The sequence below is a fragment of the Pelophylax lessonae genome, assembly GCF_965119305.1.
Source record: "Pelophylax lessonae genome assembly, chromosome: 1".
In the NCBI taxonomy this organism is placed as follows: domain Eukaryota; kingdom Metazoa; phylum Chordata; class Amphibia; order Anura; family Ranidae; genus Pelophylax; species Pelophylax lessonae.
The window spans coordinates 379,080,580-379,100,917 of record NC_138768.1 but is presented as its reverse complement, the minus strand read 5'-3'; the positions used below and the strand labels follow the sequence as shown (position 1 = coordinate 379,100,917).

Here is a 20,338-nt window from a genome sequence, read left to right as displayed (position 1 = left end):
CTGTGGATGGATGGATGTTACACTGTTATGGGCTCAGCACTGTTGATGGATGGATGGATGTCACACTCTTATGGGGTCAGCACTGTCGATGGATGGATGTCACACTGTAATGGGGTCAGCACTGTGCATGGATGATGGGGTCAGCACTGTGCATGGATGGATGGATGTCACACTGTAATGGGGTCAGCACTATGCATGGGGTCAGCGCTGTGCATGGATGGATGGATGTCACACTGTTATGGGGTCAGCACTGTGATGAGGTCAGCACTGTGCATGGATGGATGGATGTCACACTGGTATGGGGTCAGCAATGTGGATGGATGTCACACTGTTATGGGGTCAGCAAAATCACAGTGCCACCACAGTGCTGCCAAAATCACAATGCCACCACAGTGCTGAAAAAATCACAGAGCCATCACAGTGCTGCAAAAATCACAGTGCCATTACATTGCTGCCCAAATCACAGTGCTGCCAAAATCACAGTGCTGCAAATATCACAGTGCCATCACAGTGCTGCCAAAATCACAGTGCCATCACAGTGCTGCAAAAATCACAGTGCCATTACATTGCTGCCCAAATCACAGTGCTGCCAAAATCAGAGCCATCACAGTGCTGCAAAAAACACAGAGCCATCACAGTGCTGCAAAAATCACAGTGCCATTACATTGCTGCCCAAATCACAGTGCTGCCAAAATCATAGTGCTGCCAAAATCACAGTGCCACCACAGTGCTGCAAAAATCACAGAGCCATCACAGTGCTGCAAAAATCACAGTGCCATCACAGTGCTGCCAAAAATCACAGTGCCACCACAGTGCTGCAAAAATCACAGTGCCATTACATTGCTGCCCAAATCACAGTGCTGCAAAAATCAGAGCCATCACAGTGCTGCAAAAAACACAGAGCCATCACAGTGCTGCAAAAATCACAGTGCCTTTACATTGCTGCCCAAATCACAGTGCTGCAAAAATCACAGTGCCATCACAGAGCTGCAAAAATCACAGTGCCATCACAGTGCTGCAAAATCACAGTGCCATTACATTGCTGCCCAAATCACAGTGCTGCCAAAATCACAGTGCCATTACAGTGCTGCCAAAATCAGAGCCATCACAGTGCTGCAAAAATCACAGTGCCATTACATTTTGGCCCCCATCACAGTGCCGCCAAAATGACAGTGCCATCAACCACAGTGCCCAAATTACAGTTTCACGCATAGTGACCAAAATTACAGTGTTTATCACAGTGCCAAAAATATAGTGTCCACCAATGTGCCCAACAGTGCACTCACCGACTGACAAAAAAAAAAAGGTGTAAAGTATTATTTGATCTGACTCCGCTATTAAGGACGATAGGGTAACACTGGCAAAAATAGCAGTGTTACCCTTCTTAAAGACGGCGCCGGATGTGCTTGACTCCGCCTCTCTTGCATCATTTCCGGTTTGGCAAAACCTTGATGTGAGGAGAGGCCAGCCCACATCACTGCCCATTACCTTCTGGGAGTGATTACAAACAGCTCCCATGAGGCAATGCAAAACAGGAAGTGACGACGGCGGCCACGGCCGAGGAGGGGGGAGGAAGTGCACATTAAAATGGCACGTCAGGAAGGCACAGAAGGTGGCAAGCACAGAGTATACCTCCACCTTTACTAACCAACCGCTTTTCTTGCAGCATGTTTGAATTTTGACAAAATGTGTTACAAAACACAGCTATTTATGTGATACAGCCAAATTATACAAACATATAAATTGAAGTAGGACCTTCAACTGAGAAAAGTGGAAGATAAAGAGCTTGGAATATGAAAACAACTGTACACAGTGAGAAAAGTCATGACCATAAGGTACTGTTTCATGGTTGCAATATAAGGTGTTGGCATGGTAATATTACATCCATGCATACATGAGTCCCAAACGGAATAAAACATATTCTTGGTGCCTTTATCAGTATGGGTTATGCATTAATTAACTGTTCAATTTTGTTTTCTAGATACAGCAAGCAAGTGAGAAATCTAAGCAGACAATGAAAGATGTCTTCTACTGGGTAAAGCAATAATACATAAACAGTACATGAAAACATGGAAACAGAGATAAATTATCTGAGAAGGGTTTATCCTTTTCACCAGTATTATGTATCACCATTTTAACACAATGCCCACAATTTTCTGGACCAGAGTGCCCCTAGAGAAGGTGTGTCACAAACTGCTATCTGTGAAATTGGAGCATCTATTTGTGTGTATTTTGGCCTCCTGTACAATATTAATGGTCAAATTGGTGCTATCAGTCAAACTGTGGAATTGAAGAAAAAACCTGGATTGGTAATTTTTAGACAATGTACCATACTTATATAGTCGATGATTCTTAGTGTACTGACAGAGAGAGGGCAAAAATGTTGTGAAAATTAAGATGCCCGTAAAACTTCACGGCAAAAGAAGAACGTAAAAACGTACCTCTTGCCTCTCTGCATCAGCCTCTGAATGCTGCTAAGAGGACTCATCTGCTGAGGTGTGTTCAGAAATGGATACTTATGGGAGTGTCCATTTCCTGGTGTCTTGATGTGCAAATGGGATTTTCTCCCTGATTTCCATGTTTCTAAAGGACACATCACTGCCAGTGACGTGGAGGTCAGCAAGAGGAACTACAAAGTGCAATGGGAGACCAGGTGATCAACCTTGCTAGAAGTGGTGGTTTCCTAACAAACTGTAAAGCACAATTCTGCTTTAACCACTGCAGCTCCGGAAGATTTACCCCCTTCATGACCAGGCCATTTTTTGTGATACTGCACTTAACTGTTACCTTAACTGATAATTGCACAGTTCTGCCCAATTGCATCCAAAAAAAATTTAAGTCCTTTTTTTCCCCACAAATAGAGATTTCTTTTGGTGGTATTTAATCACCCGTGTTTTTATTTTTTTGCGCTATAAACAAAAAAGAGGGACTATTTTGAAAAAAAAAAAAAAAACAACATTTTTTACTTTCTGCTTTAAAACATATCCAATAAAAAAATGAAAAAAAACAAAAAACAAATTTCTTCATCACTTTAGGCCAATATGTATTCTGCTACATATTTTTGGTAAAAAAATCCCAATAAGCGTATATTGATTGGTTTGCACAAAAGTTATTGCGTCTACAAACTATGGGATATATTTATGGAATTTTTAATTGATTTATTTATTTTTCACTAGTAATGGCGGTGATCAACGACTTATAGTGGGACAATTTTGACACTTTTTTGGGAACCAATGACACTAATACAGTAATCAGTACTAAAAATATGCACTGTCACTGTGCTAATGACACTGGCTGGGAAGGGATTAACATCAGGAGCGATCAAAGGGTTAACTGTGTGCCTAGCCTTTGTTTTATGAAAGTGTGGGAGGAGCTTTTACTAGGGGAAGATATGGACATGCTTTGCAGAGACACAGGATCCAAGCCTTCCCTCCTGTCAGAATGGCAATCTGCCTTGTTTACATAGGCAGACTGCTGTTCTGCCTCTCTGCAGGATGATCGGCGGGTGCCAGAAGACATTGAGTTTGCGGTACCTGCTGATCGGCTCTCATTGCGTATAATCACATCGGGAGCGATCCACCGGCGGTGCGCATTTACGCCCCCTACCTGAAGTGCAGGATCACTTATATATACATAGTATAACTGCTATAGGGCAGTCAGCAAGTGGTTTTAACAGAACAGCACTTGCCAGTGGGATAGGTAAGTATATACTCTCTTTTTTTGCAGGGTCAACTTCTTTGCCAATGTAATTTTTGTGACAAGGTTACATTTAAGAACAATAGTTAGTAGGACTTTGGGGAAAGAGTGTGTGTAGATGAAGATTAGGGGGCGTGGGGTGACACCATGTTTTACCGCACCAGATGACACCAACCCTAGTGACGCCACTGATGACTCACAGTGCCTTCTCCTTCTAGTCATGCTGCTACTCACTAGTTGCTTAAGCCTAGTACACACAGGCTGAACGTCAGGCGGTATCGGCTGGTCCAATAGAAACCGCCCGACATTAAGCCAGTGTGCGCCCCCAATGTCAGAACACAATAGCACAGCAGAGGAGATTGCTGTACCAAGGTTGCATCAATAGTACAGCGGCTCCTCCTGAGCTGTCAAGAAAACTAGAAGTGTGTATTAGGCTTAAGGAGTGGAATGGAGTGGAGGGAAGTGGAGAGAACTAAAGAAGGAGAAGCAAAAAAAAAGTTAATTTACTGGCACAAGTCACACCCTATCACCCCACTGATTTTCCGAAAACTGTCTCTCGTTCATTCTATAAGGGGTGAAGAATGCACCAAATTCATATACCTGTCTAGAAATTATACTTTAATTTGGCTCATGCTGCGCCACTTTTAGAATGCATGAGAGACACTTTTGCAAAATCTGTCTGAGATGTTTTTTCTCTATGTACGCCAAAAGAGAGTTGGTCCTAATTAGCTCCACTTTTCAATTTGGCACATTCAATGCGACACAATGTAAAAGTAAAGCATTTTAGAACTACCTGAATTTGGTGCACAAGTCTATGTCAGAACCAAAAGTGTGGCACATGCTTCATGGCGTTGGCACAATAAATTGACAAGGGGGATTAATGCCAGAGAAGAGGCACAGTACAGAAAAGTGGCAAGCTACATAAATTATTTTCCCGTGAAGTTCTCCTTTAAAATGTAATCACCTTATTGCTGTATAGTTTAGCAGGATTAATTTACTTAACACTTACATAAAGCGGTAGGCATTGCAAAAGAAAACAATAAAACCATACTTACGTATTCTAAATAAATCCTTTGGAGAAAGGCCCAGGTTTGTAGAAAACCAAAGGAAGAGCTTAAGTCAAAATTCGAAAATTGGCCTACAGGAGTTTCACGGAGATTATTACAGATCATTTCACAGATCTTGTTTTACAGGAAAATTAACTAGAGTGGCCAAGCATGGAATATATATTTAACATCAAAGATATATAAAAAGATTTCCAAGCTTAACTCAACAGACAGGCAGGTGTCATAGTAAAGCAGTTATTACTTCTTTACCGAAATTAGGTAGTCTACAAAATTTGCATTTGAACACTTCCTCCTGAAACACAAGATAAAATTGGAACTTTGATCTCTTTTGTACAAAATCATAAATAAATAGCAGACTGTGAAAATACGTTTTAGCTTTGCACAGTGATTCTTGCTATTTAATAAGTACAATCTATATTCAATAAAAAAAAAAAAAAAAAACTCAGCAGCAAATACTCTTGCATTTAGGGGAGACAAATCCCATCCCCATTTTTTTGGAAATAAATAGCCTTTAGGAAATAGCAAGTGGGCCTGTTATCACCTGCTATTTTATTGTGGCTGCTTTTTATAATAAATGAGGCATGTCCCCTAAAATGGGCTGATTTGTTGTGCTATTCAGGTCAATATAGAGCATGGGTGCTCAGCTGGTGGCCCACCAGCTGCTGCGCAACTACAATTCCCTACGGCATTGTAAGCCACTGACAGTTACAAACATGACTCCCAAAGGCAGAGGCACTATGGGACTTGCAGTTCCCCAACAGCTGGAGGGCCACAGATTGAGCACCCGTGATATAGAGTGTATTATAAATTTTCATTTGTTATATATTTGCTAAGGTGTTCCTGTCAAGAAGTCCCTATCTGCTGTAGACCTATTGGGCATTAACTGTCTCCTGACACTATATTTGACACCTGAATTCATCCTTTATTTCATATAATGTACACATTATGACAGATATATTAGCAGAATACTGATGCTAGTTTGCAGGCAGATTTAAAAAAATGTCAACTTACTGCAGTTATGTATGCATTAAAAACAGTTATGAGCAAAAAAGGTACGGGCTGCGGAATACAGACTGCAAAAAAAGATGCAATGGCATTGAATGGTGGTAAAAAAGGAAGAGACGTTTTTATGGAAGTTTCACTAAATTTGTAATGATTAATTACTCTCTCTGAGCTGCTTGGGTGAAATTTGCCTGAAAAAAAAAAAAAAAAACTAACTGTTAACTGTTGCTAAAAGTTTTTTTATTTTTTCACTCAGATTTTTGTTTACCAGTAAAAAACAAGGAAAATAATGAATAAAAGGCCTCTTTTGTGGCAAAAGAACAGATCCAGGAGAATGAAAACCCTCAGGAGGCATTTAACCCTTTCCTGCTCACCGTCTGTATCCTAATGTGCCTTAACGAAATGCCTTGTGCTGAGCATAGGTAATTAAATGTCCTCCATTTCACTGCTACTAGCCAACACTTTATTTGGCTTCTAGTTGTCAAACCCAGTTGTCATTGACAGCTATGGTCTCTGTTAAGGATTGGGAAACAATCAGTGTAGTTATCACTATGACACAGTGATCAGTGCAAGCTGGACATTTCATTTAGACAAATGTGGTTTCATCTTCCAGAGGCTGTTGTAGCCTGTAGAATGCATTATGCTGTAATTGTCTAATGCAATCATAGTATATTTAAAAATGTTTAAATTTTCAATTTTGTGAACCTAATGGCATAAAAAAACAAAACAAAACAAAGGGATTCATTATAACAGTGAATTCAATTAAATCCCTGTATTTCCTTAAATAAATGAAAAAAAAAATAATAATTAGGTGGGCAAGTAAAGTTATATTCAAATTAACTGATACATACTGATGTTGCTTTGGTCTGGATATCTGGGCTTCAATGACCTCTAGGCATGAAAGGTTAAAGAGTATAAAAGGGAATTATACCTACAAAATGAGAATTCACCAATATCTGATTTTCACTGACATTTCAGGGAAAAGAAAACTCTTTTGTTTTGTCATCCTCATGAAAAGCTCTGAAGATCACAGATATTTCAAAGTGAAATCATATTATATAAGGGGTATCTTTAGAGTGAATTTGGGAAATTATTAAAAAAGAAGTCATGCATGCTGCAAATCATGCATTATGTATATCGTAATACAGTGAGTTAATACTAGGCGTGGATAAAAAGACATGACACACATACAGACAGTAAGTTTAATCTCTTAAGAAATATAAATTATGTTGTAAACTGCCTTTCCTATTAAATGACAAAGGAGGGGTGTTGACATTACCACATACATGCTGCCAAGAATATTAAATGGCAGATATAAATAGCATGATAATTCCAAAATATTAGACCCAGTAATGTTGCCTAATATTACAGGAAATAAATACGTGCACTGTGATTGCATTATAAATGAACTTGTGTCTCTAACTCAAGCTGGCCACACATGTAACAATTTTTATCTACACAATTTCCTTTTGATTTACTAGCAGCTATGTAGGGTAAAGGTATACCAGAATGGATAATAACTGTGTATTTCTAGGTTGGCTTTCACGCAACATAATAGTTGGTGAATCTAATAGAGATTGTTCAGTGATTGTCTAATGCATGATTTTCTGTTTCAATTTTTCTAATTAAAGTATTTCACAAGAACAAAGAAAATACAATGAAATAACAAAAATAGCATGTCTTCCCCGATTGTCCAACAGATATTGAAAAAAAAAATTTTTTTCAAGCCCCCCAATACATGCCAGACATTCTTCTTGACACAACAAAAAAGCTTCCGGAACTGTACAAAACATTCCAACTTAGAGGATTACCTTTAATGCTGAGTAAACGTTTGTATTTGTATAAAATGCAATAAGGCACATTAAACTTTCATTGTAGAGCAAGAAAAGAAAGTTATATCGATTCGCATCAGGACCCCATCCCAAGGACAGGTATCACTCTTATGTGCAAGCTTGACAATTGGGAGAACCCAGAAAGGATACCTTCTGAGTTGTTGAGTAAAGAAAAGAAGGAAAAGGAAAAGAGTAGAAATTGAAGGAAAGAAAGAAGGAATTGGACCAGACCCCCTGCATCGAACCCCACTATCCCAGGACCCAGGCTGCTGGCTACAAGTCTAAGAGTTACTAGTTAGATATCTGATCCGTGGTTCCCATACTTTATCGAACATTTTCATTTTATCATTTAGCATTGCAGACATGCGTTCATTCACCATAATCCAAGAAAGTTTGTGCCTGAGCTGTTAGGGCAGGAGTTCTCCAGGATCTTGCTATTGTAATTTTCACAGCTGTGAATATAAAGGTGATAAGTCGTCTCTGGGCCCTCGTAGCAGTCTCCACCTTAAGGCCCAACAGGACCTTTTGTGGGGATTTGGTCAAATTATTTTGGGTGAGAGTGTAAATAAAATTATACACCCTTATCCAACAGCGCCTTACCTTGTCACCAGATATGGTGCATCGTTCCTTCCTGACCACGTATAATGCATGATTTTGTAGTCAGATTGTATGATATGTGCTTTAACCTCCCCAGCGGTATGATTATGTCAGGAATTACATACCAAAAGCGGTACAATTGTTTTCATGGAAATTTGGCGTTATGTATTATAGGCCTACAATTCTTAGTAATTACTGACTTAAACCTGACCAAAACAAGAGTCTAGTAGACATCCCAGATGTGATAAATTTGAAACACAAACACGTGAATTATAATCGAATCAATAATATTATTTAATATATAATATATATAATAAAATTATATTATTGATTAGATTATAATTCATGCATTATATATTATATATAGATATATGTGTGTGTGCATATATATATATATATATATATATATATATATATATATATACACATATATATATATATATATATATATATATATATATATGCATGCATATATATATATATATATATATATATATACATATATATATATGCATATATATATATATATATATATATATATGCATATATATATATATATATATATATATATATATATATATGCATATATACATATATATGCATATATATATATATATATATAATATAAAATGTGTTTTGTGCAACGTTTTTTTTTTTTTTTTTTTTTGAATTTCCCTCCCTAGTTCCGCTCCCATGCAGCATTGCTGCTGCAGGGAACGGAACTAGGAAGTGATCAGAGCGACGGAGACCGACGGAGGAGCGGCGGGACTCTCGGCTGGCGGTCACAGCAATGAGAGATCATCGCTGGATCGCCAGGATAAGGTAAGAGAACACCGCTGTGCTCTCTGCAATCCACCCCGAGCGTGACTCGGGGTTACCGCTCCTGATATGAAAAACCAACCCCGAGTCACGCTCGGGATTACCGCTAAGGAGGTTAAAAGTAAACTTAGCCCGTTAGGAATTGAATACACAGTATATATAGTTTCTACCTTTGAGATCTTTCTAAATCTTGACAGGACAAATACTTCAATCGTGTGAATGGCCTGATTAACTTTCTAACTATGTAATAGATAGGCCATTCCAGAAGAATATGTTGAGCCTAGTACACACAATGAGATTATCGGACGAATGATCGTCCGTGTTTTTTTGCATGCTAGTCTCCACATCGTAAACTAATAGGTTACAAAAGTATGCAAATCCTCATACAACAGAATAAAAATTTGGAAGTGATGTAATGCATTTGTATTGCAAGGCAATGTAGAAGCTGCCTGTCTCTGGCCATAAATGATACGATGCAATCTCATACCAAAGTACTGCTTTGGCCTTGCTGCAGTTATTACCTTTACTAGGATAACATCTCCTGTCTTTGACTAACAAAGATACCCAGCATACCATTATCAAATTCAACTCTTTGAGCAGCGTGATATGATCTGCAAACGAAAGGGGATAAGACAACAATATATCTAAAATAGTGTAATTGGAGCGGTGCATGGAAAACATAATAATTTTATGCAGGGTGAATGAGCTTGCATTATTGCTGGATTTATTGCACATGAACAATATAATAATATAATTACTGTGACAAGGACAGATTATATTCTCTTTTTTTTTTGTTTCCATGGTGCTTTCTAAACAAGGCAATTACAGCTTGGCATACACACATATATGCTTATTCTCGCAATTCAATCAAAAAATGCAATGCAAGCCAAGGGTACCTGCCTATGTTTTCTTATTTACAGCAGTTGCCTAGGGCTCCCTAGTTCATTTGTAACTATGTTTTCATGAAAAATGTTTTTCAGTGGAGGTTCACAAAGCTCAATCCATCAAAGATTACTAGCCTCCTGGATTTGGTTTATTTAAATGCAGGATGAATTATTTAAACAACATTTATGCTTTCCAGATCAAGACCCCATGCGTTTAAATGCACTTGATTCTGTGTGCATCAGTTTTAGTAAATCTCTCCTATGGGTACCTAAATTCAGTGGCCCTTTCAAAAAACATTTTGAAGTTCATAAAAGCATCTAGTTGTGGTAAAGACTACACAAAATAGCTGTTTTATACTATGTCACATGTCCATGGATGGCTGCCATATTGTTTGTACTCCAAGTGTATATTAGATTAAAGCATACGGCAGGCCATACACAGTGCAAATTTCTTTCCTGCAAGCACGGTGGTGCATTTTAAGTGACAAGGCAGTGTGGGACGCCATAAGAGGGATTACTTTGATGCTGTTGGCCAGCTTAAACATGTATTGCAATATATATATGAACTAAATATCCCTGTTTTTCATTGCATAGTTTGCTGGGAAGGGTGTAGCAGTGTGCAGAGGATCCATCCAGAAATTGTAGTGTTAATATGTGGTCACACCCCCTCAGCACCTGATAGTTCAAATACATGTATAAGCTATTGAGATTTGAGCACAGGTTTATCTTTTTCTCTTTGTAGGAAAGAAATCCACACAATTCCCCCATCAACACAAACAGTGCTGACAAGAGAACCCCTCCTGCTGAGCAATTGTCTTCTCCCTGCGTGGGATGGAGGGGGGGGGGGGGCTGTGTGTGGAAGATGGGGAGGGAGGGAGGGAGAACCCCCCCTCCCGGGAGAAGACAATGATTATTGCTAGCAGCTATAGCAGCCGCAAGGTAATCTGTCAGCTTTTTTTTACCCAAGTTGATAGATTAATCAACTTGGTACATTCAGTCTGCCAATTAACGGTTCGAATCTTGGCCAGTTCCTTCTGGACCGGCGGAGATTCAAACCGTGCATGGTCGGCCTTAGTATTTCCTATGACAAATTTAGATCTAGGAGTTTTGTGATACAATTTCTCATTTTACAGGAAAGGTTCACAAAAGACAAATAGACTTATGATAACATTATATTGCTTTCAAAGCTCTTGGAGCACCACAACAAAAAGAATTAGGTTATACACAACCAATTAAAAAAAGCAAACAAAGACTTGGGTACAAACGTCAACAACCAGAGAGTGAGGAAAAAAGGGTCTTCTGTGCATCAGAAGGACTTGGCATCATAAAAACAGGATTTTTAGCATTGGAGAAACTGAATAAGCAAATATTTTCTTTGAGTACCAGAAGAAGAAATACACACCTTACTGTACATGAGCCACATCCCAAACTTAAGTGAAATGGGCAGTAATCATTCTATGCTAGCGTTTCCAGACTAGCAGGTTTTTTGCATGGTGCCTGCACCTCCTTGACATAGTAATGTACCTAAGCAAAATGAAATCTCGCATACTGTACAATACAGTTCCCCTTCCTCTCATCTTTGATACATAGGGAGAAGGAGTACTGTAGTCCAAAGAAGACAACATTGCTTTAAGATATGAGTTTAGTATACAGGAAGTTACAGGGACAATGGATTTCTATCAAGATCAACACGTATTTTCTGTACTTGCAGAAAATTTATTTAACCTGAGAAAAAGAATACTAACGCAGCCACCACTTTTATGACTGGTGAACTAACTGCAATATGTTACATTTTTGTTCTTGGGGCTATATTTACTTTTAATTTGCTTTGAGGTTTAAAAAGAAAACATGGAACTTAAACATAGTTACGTTTTGTCAGGCAGTCACATATTAAGTAACATTTTACACATCTGGAATTTATATAAAATGGCTTTAGCAGGTAAAGATCCAATCTGCTTTTTCTCACGTAGTGATCTAATTTTTTTTTTTCTTTTTAGTTCACTGCTACTTTCCTTTTATTTTCCAATAACATACCTTCTAATGCAAGAAGGTTAAAGTGCCCCTGTGTCCAAACTATCAACATTAAACAGTTTACATATTCCTAAAAAGAAGAGCAATCCCTAACCTATCTATGTGTTTTAAATTGAAGTTATTCATTCTCAAAGATCTTCAAAATCACAACTAAGACTCAGTTTCAGTCCATTTCAAACAGCTTAGAAAGTATCCTTTCACATGACCATCCTCTGTTTTCGGTCAGTAGGGAATATATAGAAAGAACGCTGCTAAATCGGATCAGAACAGGACAGATGTCATTTGTGTCATCCATGTCTGTCCCAATTTTTTCTCCATCTCGGGATGGAGTTAAAACTGACTTATGCATTCTCTATGAGCGGGTGGACATGGGCAGATATGTGTTGATGTTAGCATCCATGTTAATCGGATTCGTAGAGCAGCAAAAAGGATTGCAAACTTTTTCTTTTTGTTTTTGCTGATCTAATGGGACTCGTGGGTGAATGTAAACACATCTGTCAGCCTATAGAGATACATTGCTCTCCTTCTACATTGGTTTAAAAAAACGGAAAGATAGGGCCAAATACGTGCGGGTTGTTAACACTAGAAGGATGGTATTCTGCCAATATTCTGTTTTAAAAAGCAGAGATATCACTGCCTGTGTTGGGAACTTACATTTCTCCACAATGCTTATAGATACAGACATTATTGAGGGCTTATTTTAGGTCTTGTACTGCTTGTTCAAAATATGTAAATAACTACATATTCTATGAATGATCTGGGCACAAATTCACTTCTACATATTCTATGAATGATCTGGGCACAAGTTCACTTCTACATATTCTATGAATGATCTGGGCACAAATTCACTTCTACATATTCTATGAATGATCTGGGCACAAATTCACTTCTACATATTCTATGAATGACCTGGGCACAAGTTCACTTCTACATATTCTATGAATGATCTGGGCACAAGTTCACTTCTACATATTCTATGAATGATCTGGCCACAAGTTCACTTCTACATATTCTATGAATGATCCGGCCACAAGTTCACTTCTACATATTCTATGAATGATCTGGCGACAAGTTCACTTCTACATATTCTATGAATGATCTGGCCACAAGTTCACTTCTACATATTCTATGAATGATCTGGCCACAAGTTCACTTCTACATATTCTATGAATGATCTGGTCACAAGTTCACTTCTACATATTCTATGAATAATCTGGGCACAAATTCACTTCTACATATTCTATGAATGATCTGGCGACAAGTTCATTTCTACATATTCTATGAATGATCTGGCCACAAGTTCACTTCTACATATTCTATGAATGATCTGGCCACAAGTTCACTTCTACATATTCTATGAATGATCTGGCCACAAGTCCGCTTCTACGTATTCTATGAATGATCTGGCCACAAGTTCACTTCTACATATTCTATGAATGATCTTGTCACAAGTTCACTTCTACATATTCTATGAATGATCTGGGCACAAGTTCACTTCTACATATTCTATGAATGATCTGGGCACAAGTTCACTTCTACATATTCTATGAATGATCTGGGCACAAGTTCACTTCTACATATTCTATGAATGATCTGGGCACAAGTTCACTTCTACATATTCTATGAATGATCTGGCCACAAGTTCACTTCTACATATTCTATGAATGATCTGGCCACAAGTCCACTTCTACATATTCTATGAATGATCTGGCCACAAGTTCACTTCTACATATTCTATGAATGATCTTGTCACAAGTTCACTTCTACATATTCTATGAATGACCTGGGCACAAGTTCACTTCTACATATTCTATGAATGATCTGGGCACAAGTTCACTTCTACATATTCTATGAATGATCTGGGCACAAGTTCACTTCTACATATTCTATGAATGATCTGGCCACAAGTTCACTTCTACATATTCTATGAATGATCTGGCCACAAGTTCACTTCTACATATTCTATGAATGATCTGGCCACAAGTTCACTTTAAAATTAATGACAAAGGCAATTTTTGACATGGGATGATAGATACCCATTCTGTTTTTTTAAAGCAAACCTATATCAATGGGTGCCTTGCAACTTTTCCCAACACTAGGTAACAACTGCCCGCCTGGGCTGGATTTTCCTAGAGATCATTACCATTCTATATAGATAAAGCTGACTATACATGGATCAAAATTTGGTCAGTTCAGCAGTACTGATTGACTTTTGTTCAACCACCTTGCTGGATTTTAGCCTCATCTGTGAATTCTGTTGGTAGAGAAATCTCCCCACTATCAAAATGCAATGACACAGCGGGGAGGATTCCCTCATCCACCTCAAATGTGCGGATGGGGGACTTGGGTCAGTTTTTGTTTTGTTAAATCCACTGATTGAATGAAAACAACTGACTCATCTATGGATATATTAATGCCACCACCAGTGTTTTTTTTCTCAGTGTGTAAGGATGCACATGTGTCTTATAAAAGAATCTTAAAGGAGTATCAAGCTGATTTTTCACAATCATCAAATGTTTATGTACTCCATTAGGTGCACTACAATAGAATGTACTGACTACATCAAATTTCTTTACCTGTATACCTGTCAGTGGTTAGTAAATGGGTACCTGAACTGGCAAAATATATTGGAATGTGTTAAAATGCCTGATTTTTGAATGAGGGAAGAATTTTGATCAGTCCCACAACAAGCAGACCAACCGTTCTCTGTTTAAGTACTTTTACTGATATAGGCACACAATATTTAACTTTATTATAAAATGTGAATAAACACCTCTTCTCCATAACACTAGCTTAGAACAGATCCGAGTTATAAGCTTACACTTGGAATAAACCATAAAATCCACTTGATTATTATGTACAGTAACTCCTCTACCATTACTTCAGATACATAACTTACCCCAAGTGTTTGCCCACTGTAGCCCATAGGGGCTGCATCCAAAATTTTACCTGAGACATTAAAGAGATCCAACAAACAGGCAACTTAAGGAAAAATGGCAATACATGCTTTTAAGTTAAACCAATTTTTAATAAAAAAAAATGGAAATTTAAAACATGTCTTTAGACAACAAAAAACAAGGCTGTTCACATTACTGCTAAGAGTTCATGTATTGCCATTCAGTTCTAATACATATATGTTGGATCTTTCATTGATTTTTAAGGAGTTATGGTATGCAGACCCTATAAATCTTCCAAGATGCTGCCTCAGGATATAAAATGCTCTTCCCCCTAAAAGGACGCTAACCATTTCTCAAATTGCACTTCATGACCCATGAACATTTAAGTCTAAGGGCAGGATGTCTAGATGAGTAATTATCACTCTTATAGCTCCAATATGAACCAAATCTGGATAAAATAGTAAAAATCAGTTCTTTAAATCTTTATATAACTCAATGTATGTTGCATCTGTCAGATTAGGACTGTCATTCTCAACTAGGGCTCTTCCAGAGATTTGCTAGAGGTTCCTTGAGCCGTGATTGATTGACCTTATCATTCTAGGTCCAGTACCACATGGCAGAGTCAGCAGCATGACACCAATGATCTTTTTACCTGTCTGTATGGGTGGCATTATGACCACCACCGATCTTACTAACCCCCAATTTTAGCATTGGTTCCCTGAGACTCTAAAATTTTTTAAGCATTTCTCTGGGGTAAAAAGGTTGAAAAAGGCTAGATGTGAAGCACAAAGAAATAGATATAAAAACATCTTGTCAGCACAGAGCACTATAAACACCATACACGTATGTAAGCATTGAGTGATTTTAATGATTTTTTCCTAAAAGCCACCATAGCACACCTGCTAGAATGTATACAATAGCTATCTCTCTAATGAAAAATTGGGAATTTTGTGCTGCAGCACAATTTGCATTATACAGTCCATTTGACGACATTTCAAGCAGATAAAGTAGCTGCAATAGAACCAGCAGCCAAATAGATGTAGTGTATCTTAATTGGAATGATATGATGCTCATCCATCCTGTATCTGTTACCAAGGCACCAGCATCCGTACCACTCATTAACAGGGCGATACCTCCCCTCCCCCTACATTAGGTCAGCTTTGGTTTTGATCTAACCCAAGAGACATGTATTTTACTGCTAGCCGCAAGCGATATACTGGATAGGAATATCAAAATATAATTCCTGTGCTGGATGTGACCCTAATTCCAAGAAAATTGAACCCCTCTGTTGGCCTGACTGTCAATTTTATGACAGCAAATAAGCATATTTAAAAATAAAGCTGGATGCAACACATAGGTTTTAGAAAAGGCAATCACTGACCTAAAACCACTGCCACCACGGTGACGATGAGCAGCCAGTTGTTCTTGAGGATCCTCTTGCAGTCACAGCCTCTCTTCATCTTCTTCCCCATGTTGCAGTACTCCGTCTATGGGGAATGTGTGCAGAAGGGATAGACAGAGGAGATCTGGATGGAGACAATGCAGAGAGGTGTGAGAATATCAGTATGTCACACTGCAGGCATCTACTCCAGCATGAGAAAGATCAGTGCAGTCTCCTTCCTTTCCCTTAGTCTCATTTACTGCAGCAGCCTTTGTGCCAGCGTGCCCTGATCTGTCTCTTGTCTGTGCTGCAGTTTTACAGGCAGCTCACCCTCCCTCTTACTAAGGATAACAAGCAGTATTGTTTGCATACCTATCTGCATGCACTGGTTCAGATCTGCTGCTGGCTGACTGGTTAAAAGGCACATGAACCTGCTAGACTGTCCCTACCTCCCTCCTCCCACTCCTCCCTGTCTTATCAGTCCTACCCATTACTGTCAGGAAAAGTGGGTGCTGTGCTCTAGTCCGCCTTACTGGTTACATACGCAGGGGTGAATAACTAAGATTATTTCCTCATCAGCTGTTGCGTAAAAATCTAAATTCTTAGTAATGAACCTATTGGACTGGAGTCACTAAACACTAGAAGATGTTCACTTAAAAAGTTAAGCTGTGCTCACTTTTTTCCTTTACCATGTGCAAGGCAGAATCCTCTGCACATGATTATTTATATAAGTGATTGTAAGCTTCTTGTGTAAATTGGCAGCACTTTATAAATACAAAAACAAAAAGAAAAAAAAAAAAAAAAAAATATATATATATATATATATATATATATATATATATATATATATGAAATAAAATCACTACTTGCTTTCTAGTTTAGAAAAAATCAATTCTATTGCATAGGCTTGCTGTGAAAAGTGGTGACTAAACAATTTATTATTTAAAGTGTATCTAAACCCAAATGCAAATTCTTAGATGTAGTGGATTCATTAATTTCATTTTTTTTAGGCTTTTTTCCTTTATTTTCACCAGTAAAGCTGGGTTTACGTATATGCAAATTTTAACCACTTAAGCCCCGGAAGATTTTACCCCCTTGACCAGGGTTTTTTTTGCGATTTTTTACTGTGTGACTTTAACGGACAATTGCGCGGTCGTGCGACGCTGTACCTAAACAAATTTGACGTCCTTTTTTTCCCACAAACAGAGCTTTCTTTTGGTGGTATTTGATCACCTGTGCGATTTTTTGATCATGCGCTATAAACAAAAAAAGAGCGTAATTTTTGCAAAAATAACAATATTTTTCACTTTTTTTTATATGAAATCCCCCCCTCAAAAAAAATGTAAAAATCAAAAGTAATGGCGGCGATCTGCGATTTTTTTGCGGTACTGCGACATTGCGGCGGACAGATCGGACTCTTGACTGACATTTTTGACACTTTTGGGGGTACCAGTGACATTACTGCAGTAATCAGTGCTATATATATGCACTGTTACTGCAAAAATGACACTGGCAGGGAAGTGGTTAACTGTATTGGACAGGGAGGGGTTAAGTGTGTCCTAGGGGCGTGCTTCTAACTGTAGTGGGACATGGCTATTGGTGTAAAAACAAAGATCAACGGTTCTACATAGTAGAACCGTCTGATCTTCATTTTTACACAGGGGAGAATGACAGGCGGCTTGTTTACATAAGCCGCTCTGCCTTTCTCCCGCTGTACCGACGATCGGCGAGTGACCGGCGGACATCGGGTCCGCCGGTCACACGCCCACACTCCTCCCTGAACGAGCCTCAGCGGGCGCGCGCCTCAGCGGGCGCGCGCCTCAGCGGGCGCGCGCTCGCCCGCTATTGGCTCCGATTCCAGTGACAGGCGAGTGACGTAGATCTACGTCACTCTGCCTGGCCGGGGCTGACTGCCGCAGTAAATATACTATGCGCAGTCGGCAACCGGTCAATGCATTTTTAACTTCATCCAATTCGCATAGCATGTGAATGTGAACTAGATTGTAAGCTCTAACGAGCAGAGCCCTCTAGTTCCTCCTGTTTTGAATTGTATGGTAACTGTATTGTCTTACCTCACATTGTAAAGCGCTGCACAAACTGTTGGCGCTATATAAATCCTGTATAATAATAATAATAATAATGCGAACGGCTTTTAATGCAGGTTCACATATGTGCGGGGCAGCCGCGGTGCGGTTTCAAAAAGGGTCCTGTGCGCTTTTGGGTCTGGTTCAGGTGTGATTTCAGGTAAAAATGTAAACCTAAATCACATCTGAACCGGTGAACCGAAACGCACCGGACTGCCGCACTGAAACCACGGCCGCATATATGTGAGCCCAACCTCAGTCTCTTATTTTTCTACTTCCTTTAACAGACCAAGCTGCCCAGAGAGAGTAACAGTTTAAGGGTTTCGACAAACATGTGCCATTAACAGGGTGCTTACAATGATCAGCTTTTATTCATTTATGTAATTCATTTATAAATTACCAAAAGGAAAAAAAAAAACTGTTGTAGTAACTGTTTAAAAAGTGTAAGCTGAAGTTTAGCTTAAGGCCCCTTCCACACTTGTGCGACTTGTCCTGCGATTTGAGGCTGCAAAGTCGCATGACAAGTCGTACTCCATGGTTTCCAATGAGTACCGTTCATATCTGTGTGACTTCAAGTTGCAATGACTTTAAAGTAGTCTCTGCACTACTTTGGTCCAACTTTGATGCGTTTTGAGGTCCATAGACATAGGCATTGCCTCAAGTCCAGTCAAAATCACAGCAAAATAGCGGAAAAATTGTGGTAAAATCACGGCAAAATTGCGCGACTTTTAGGTCGCACAAGTGTGAAAGGGGCCTTAATTTGTTAGTTGAGCCCATCTAAATCTACTTACAAGTAAAGATATACCTAAAAATAGTGCAGCACAAAAACCAAACAAATATCTTTAAGGCCCTGGTCACACCAGAGCATTTTTCAGCTGGTAAAACGCTCAACAAACAAAATCCTATTAATTTCAATGGCCCCTGTTCACATATGAGCGTTTTGCCACCTGAAGCAAAACGCCTGAAGCTCAAAAAAGTACATGAGCTTCTTTTTTTGGCAGATTACAGGCGTTTTTGTTAGATGTCAATGCCTTCCTCCAAACACCTGCAAAAAACACCTGAAAAACTCCTGAAAATTGACCAAACAAAACGCCTGAAAACGATACGCTCTGGTGTGAATGGAGCCTAAATATTATGAATTATAAAATAAATAAAGTCCACATAAAGTTTTCCTAAAATTTCATGAATACAAAATCCCCGATGGTGCAACGTGGTGTCTCTAAATGGAACGGAACAGATGGACCACATGGGAAGCCACCAGGGAGAGTGGTGTAATGTGTAAAGGGTAGCCAGGCGACGTGTATCATTGGATCTGGATGCTGTGAAACCCTGTTTCTTTGTTATATCATATTTTCTTTTTTATTTATATGTTTTTATTACATTTTATCGACAATACATGAAATGAAAAAAAAAAGAAAAAAAGAAAAAAAAAAAAAAGAAACCAAAAATAACAAGTAAAATTAGGTTTATACCTATATACATCTGTGTCAAATACCAGCTTTACTGCACCTTAACCACTTTACCACCGGAGGATTTTGCTGTCTTACGTCCAGGCCACTTTTTGCGATTCGGCACTGTGCGACTTTAACTGACAATTGCGCGGTCGTGCGATGCTGTAATCAAACTAAATTTACGTCCTTTTTTTCCCACAAACAGAGCTTTCTTTTGGTGGTATTTGATCACCTGTGCGATTTTTAGTTTTTGCGCTATAAACAAAAAAAGAGCGTAAATTTTGAAAAAAATAACAATATTTTTCATGTTTTTTTATATGAAATTCCCCCCCAAAAAAATGTAAAAATCAAAATTTTTTTAAAATTTTTGGCCAATTTGTTTTCTGCTACATATTTTTGGTAAAAAAAATTGCAATAAGTGTATTTTGATTGGTTTGCGCAAAAGTTATTGCTTTTACTAACTAAGGGAAAGATTTCTGTCATTTTTGGTGTTTTTTTTTTTAACGAGTAATGGCGGTGATCTGCGATTTTTTTTGCCGGACTGCGACATTGCGGCGGACAGATTGGACCCTTGACTGACATTTTTGACACTTTTGG

General features: G+C 38.6%; 1 protein-coding gene across 1 annotated transcript in view; it reads right to left on the bottom strand.

Moving 5' to 3' along the window:
• Positions 1-16,685, bottom strand: part of SLC1A1 (solute carrier family 1 member 1) — a 100,064-nt gene extending 83,379 nt beyond the window's left edge. The window contains exons 1-2 of the mRNA XM_082244196.1: positions 16,579-16,685; positions 16,207-16,351 (exon numbers count right to left, since the gene is read on the bottom strand). Coding sequence (XP_082100322.1) covers positions 16,207-16,297 — 91 coding nt within the window. The 5' untranslated portion in view covers positions 16,298-16,351; positions 16,579-16,685. The remainder of the gene's footprint in view (positions 1-16,206; positions 16,352-16,578) is intronic.
• Between the last annotated feature and the right edge of the window lie 3,653 nt (positions 16,686-20,338).